Below are 4,534 nucleotides of genomic sequence, written 5' to 3'. Positions count from 1 at the left end.
CAGTTTCTCAATAAACTTTAACACCACATTACATCCAACCAAAACAATAAGTCTGGTATACGTTTGCCAGTTTATGATAGTTACATAACATGAAGAGTTACCATGGTTCGCAAGGGGGGAAAGTGATAGTACATGCGTTCTCCTCCTTGCCGAACCTTGTCCGAAATTAAACGAAATGGGCTGGTTTTTGAACTCATGGAGAGCTACAATGATAGAAGGACACAACACTTTTCTAAAATGTACTACTCCCTCCGTTCCATAACATAAGAATAAGAATGGGATGTCGTTTCAGTTATGTGTTTTTACATTTCTACATTTCAAAATTCAAGAGTATGTTTGTATCACGTCCACCAATTACCAGGAAATGGACAGAAATTTGCGCTAAAGGAGAGCCACGGTGACAAGACGACACGGAACTTTTTTAAAAGGCCAGTCGCCGAGATACGCCAACGTGCGGATCCCTCGGATGCAAACCACGAGCACCAATCAACGGCGTTAACCGGCTCCAAGCGTACCGTCCTTTCACACACGAATTTTGTGGCCTTTCCCTTTCGCTTTTACGTACATCAGTCGATTCCTGTTTGCCAAATAAGAAAAGCCGGCTCCAACGGGCATATATTCTCCGTAGGCGACGGGATCCTTTTCTTTTAGTTGCATCATGTACTTTTCTTTCAGGCAAATATTAATTCTATGTACTCTTTTTTCCTTTGCGATGTTTATTGTATACTGTACCGCTTGTCGTGGCATGCAAGCTGGTGGATCCACGTGCGGTGAGCGTAGGATGCAACGTGCAAGCATCATCGCGATTCGCGTACGTGTTCAGGAGAGGGGGCGAAAAGCATGACGGATTATTTTCTTTTATGAAATGTGGCGATTTGGAGGGCTCCCTCTCTCTCTCTCTCGGGGATGGATGGAGACGGCTCTGGCTTTCGGTAAAGTAAAAGCGAGACAGGAACATGGACGGGGCGGTAAAAAGAAAGAGGTGCGGTGAACCGAACCGGCCGTCAGGGCATCTTGGTTGGTGTCTGGTTGGTTGGTTACTCGTCGACGCTTTGTTATTACGTACGTTAGTACCCAAAAGCTAGAGCACTCCGAGTGTGGAGCAGCACGCGGTTCGTCGGTCCAAATGCTCATCCCGCCAAAGTCCCGTGGTAAATATTTCTCTAATCTAGCGTCGTTTAAAGGGCTGTACTCCTAGTAGATCTTTGGCCGGAAATTTGCGTGGACCTCCTTTGGGGCTTGGAGAGGCCGTGCAATGCATGCATGTCACTCGCTCTTCTCTTTTCTTTTCTTCGAGTCCGACCATATACTGTAGGAGTAGATGCTAGGCAGCAGCAGTGGCGTAGGTGTAGTAGATCTGAGCCGGGTCCCGCCCGTCCCCTCCGGATCTTGACCGGTCAAAGAGGACATGGGGCCCGCCACTGGCGCGCATAGTGCGTTGCATGTCGGCCTCGGGAATCGCGCGCGCCTCGGGTGCGGCGGACAGGTTGGCGAGGGCGACGTGACCCTGCCCGCCTCTGCTCCCCGCTCAGGGCAGCCCCTCGTAACTCGGGGAGCCTCGATGCATGTGTACGTGTGCGTATGGTCATCTCAGCGGTCTCGCGCGTGCGTCGAATCGAATCTTTCCCTCCACCCCACCCACCGGAAATTGCAAATGGTGTGCACGTTTATAACAAAAAACGTTTCTAACCAATTTTCTATAATGTGATTTTTCTGAATTTTACTGTAAAAACACACATGTATAATAGGCATGTGCAAATTTCCATAACTTTTTATTCCCACACGTGGCGTGCCTCACGATGTAAAGACAAATATGTAATTTTAAATGCGCTGCTTTTTGTCTGCTTTGGGACCGGGCCTTTTTTACAGTTTACAAATTCATCTTCTCAAAACAAATTTCATGTCGTGAAAAAATACAAGTTCTCGTACTGTATAATTTACACTACGTTAGTTTTACAGATGAGCTTACCCGAAAAAAAAGTTTTATAGATGAGCAAAGTTTGACCCAAATATATGAAGGTCCCAATAAATCATGCGATATCAACTATCATCGAAAGCAGGTTTAAAAAAAAAGAAGAAGAAAGCAGGTTTAAAAAAAATATCATCGGACGACTCAGATATCATCGGACGTCTTGATTTTCTTTGTTGCAAAGCCTAGTATTATGGCAGCCTACGCACCGTCCGTCCGGAAGAAATCTGCTTTCGCGATACTACTCCAGTAGACAGATCCTCCTCCTCGGTAGCCCGTAGCAGCTGTGACAGGCGGTGCCCCACCGCGCACCCCACAGCGTTCAAAGCATTGCCATCGCCCCATCACGTCTGTGGGTCAGGGGCGCGCACAGAGACTGAGACGCGAGATGATTCCCTCGACGAAATAAATTTACTCCTGCTCCAGTCCAGCCTTGCACCGCGTACCGGCACTGTAGACACGACCACGCACAGTGCCGCTGCTGCATCTTTGATGCTCGGTGAGAATTTACAGCGCTGCCCTTCCAATGATTCTACCAGCACTGCCACTCGATTTTTTTTTGAAACTATGATGTTTTTTATAACCAGTTAGGAATATGACCCCGTCGGCCTGGCCCAAGAGCTACTTTTCGGTCCGAAGAAGGGCTGTTGTTGTGGGCTGGCGATCGAAGAGATTGTCTTCGGCCTACCAGCGGCCGAAAAGGTCTTCGGCCGTCCCGCGACCAAAGAGGTCGGGATAAGGCCGAACGGGCCTTCTCCTTCTCTCGATTCCCAGTTCTTTCTGTGTCGTTGCTCTACGTTTCTCTCGCCACCCCGCGCCGATCTCCTCCTTTTCCATCCACTTTTGCATCCAAACCGCAGAAAGAGTAGATCGTAGCCATCCCCGTCGGCCTACGGTCATGTTTTCCCTATGGGATAGTTTTTTTGCGTACAAATGAGGAGGAGCCACCGTGGGGTGGAGGTCGTTCAGCTCGGGAGGAGGTGGTGGTGAGGAGGAGGTGCGGCTTGGGGGGTAGCCGGAGTCCAACCTCCGGGAGCCGAGAGGGCGGCAGTGGTGTTGTCTGGTGGTGCAAATACTCCGCGAGGTGGCCAGTGCCGCTGAGTTGAAGAAAGGAGAAAGAAGCAGGGACACACGCGTCGAAGGTATAATCATGTTTTCACAAATTTTCTCTAAGTCTTACAGTTTAGTTAGTGTAGATAAGTCATATAGCATACTTCGAGTGTTAATTTGTTCGTGGTGGCATTTTAGCGGTTAGTTAGTGTAGCGGATAATAATTTTGTTCGTCGTGATTAATGAGAAGATGAAAATGTCTCACAGGTGAAAATGTCTGAATCAGTCAATTTGACTGTTTACTATGGCTCTGGTAATATTCGATATAATAAGTTGGGGGTTGATCTTCGCGAGTATAAAAATGGTGTCATGACACTTTCAAACCCGGACAGACTGGACATTAGACAGTTGAAGTACTGGTTGACTACTAGTTTTCGGCTGGATCCTGAAGTATGTTCGGTCAGTATTCATGCATTGTGGACCAAATCATGTAAACATGTCAAATGGGAGTTGATACTGGTAGATAGGAGCCAGCAATGGTTAACCCTGTTAAGGCGTTGCAAAGATCGAAGAATACACCCATATGCCCTAGTGCAACCTGTGGCGAAGGAGGAAAATACCGTACAACTTCACGAGGGGTATGCACCCGGACAAGGCAGTCAAGTGGCTAACGAGATTTATTTATCTGTGTCACAGCTAGTGGATGTGGATGCTAGCCAATCCAAGAAAGAGTCAAATTACGTGCAACACAATGTGTGTGGTCATGATGCTGGGCAGAGTAGTCAGTCGATAATATTAGCTGGTTCTGGATTTGCTGATGGGGATGAGGAAGGGAAGGAAATGCAGAGGGTGACAGAGGAAGAGGACGATGATGGATTGGCGGAGAGTCTGGATTCTAAAAATTCCGAGGATGAAGAGGAGGTACCGATTCCTTCTGCATGGGATCAGGACATATCAACCAGCCTTACGGTCAATGATGGCCATGAGACTCCATGGCAGTATAATCTGAACCAAATTCAGATAGGGGCTATGTATGGTACAAAGGAAAAATTGAAGTATGCAGTGAGAAAGTGGGCTATGTCTACGCAGAGGGTTTTTCGGACACACATATCAAGTCCAACAACCTATACCGTGAAATGTGTAGAAACAAGTTGTCCTGGGAAGGTGCACGGGCACGTGCCGAAGTATAACATCCACTGGGTTGTCACCGATATCGTCCCACATAATTGTGTGAGGAAAAACCTTCTGGTGAATCATCCAAACCTCACTTCACCGCCATCACCAAAGCAGGAGACACAAACAGTGACAGACGAGGTTATCTGTGGTCGTGGTTATCGTGAGCCTCGCCCACCGCCTCAGCGTTTATCACCTTCCGGTCCTCGTCCGAGGAAGACCCAGATTCGTCGTCGTCCCCAGCAGTGATATGGTTATCTATGTATGACACATATGTCCATCCATGTTAGTTTCAGACTTTTCTCATGTGTGAGTCATTATCTATGTGTGAGTCATTATCTA

General features: G+C 47.7%; 1 protein-coding gene across 1 annotated transcript; it reads left to right on the top strand.

The window, feature by feature from the left end:
- Positions 1-2,766: 2,766 nt before the first annotated feature.
- Positions 2,767-4,534, top strand: LOC147977776 (uncharacterized). Its single transcript, XM_087516441.1, has 2 exons — positions 2,767-3,111; positions 3,287-4,534. Exon 2 carries the CDS (start codon positions 3,293-3,295, stop codon positions 4,439-4,441), a length of 1,149 nt encoding a protein of 382 aa, XP_087372567.1. The 5' UTR covers positions 2,767-3,111; positions 3,287-3,292; the 3' UTR covers positions 4,442-4,534.

This window comes from Triticum urartu, chromosome 3A, assembly GCF_056163025.1.
Source record: "Triticum urartu cultivar PI428250 chromosome 3A, HENAU_Tu73, whole genome shotgun sequence".
In the NCBI taxonomy this organism is placed as follows: domain Eukaryota; kingdom Viridiplantae; phylum Streptophyta; class Magnoliopsida; order Poales; family Poaceae; genus Triticum; species Triticum urartu.
Note: the sequence above shows the minus strand (reverse complement) of the source record. Positions and strands in the feature narration are given on the sequence as shown.

What these genes read in the sequence shown, in the direction of transcription:
- LOC147977776 (XM_087516441.1), top strand. Translation starts at nt 3,293, where the DNA reads ATGTCTGAATCAGTCAATTTGACTGTTTACTATGGCTCTGGTAATATT.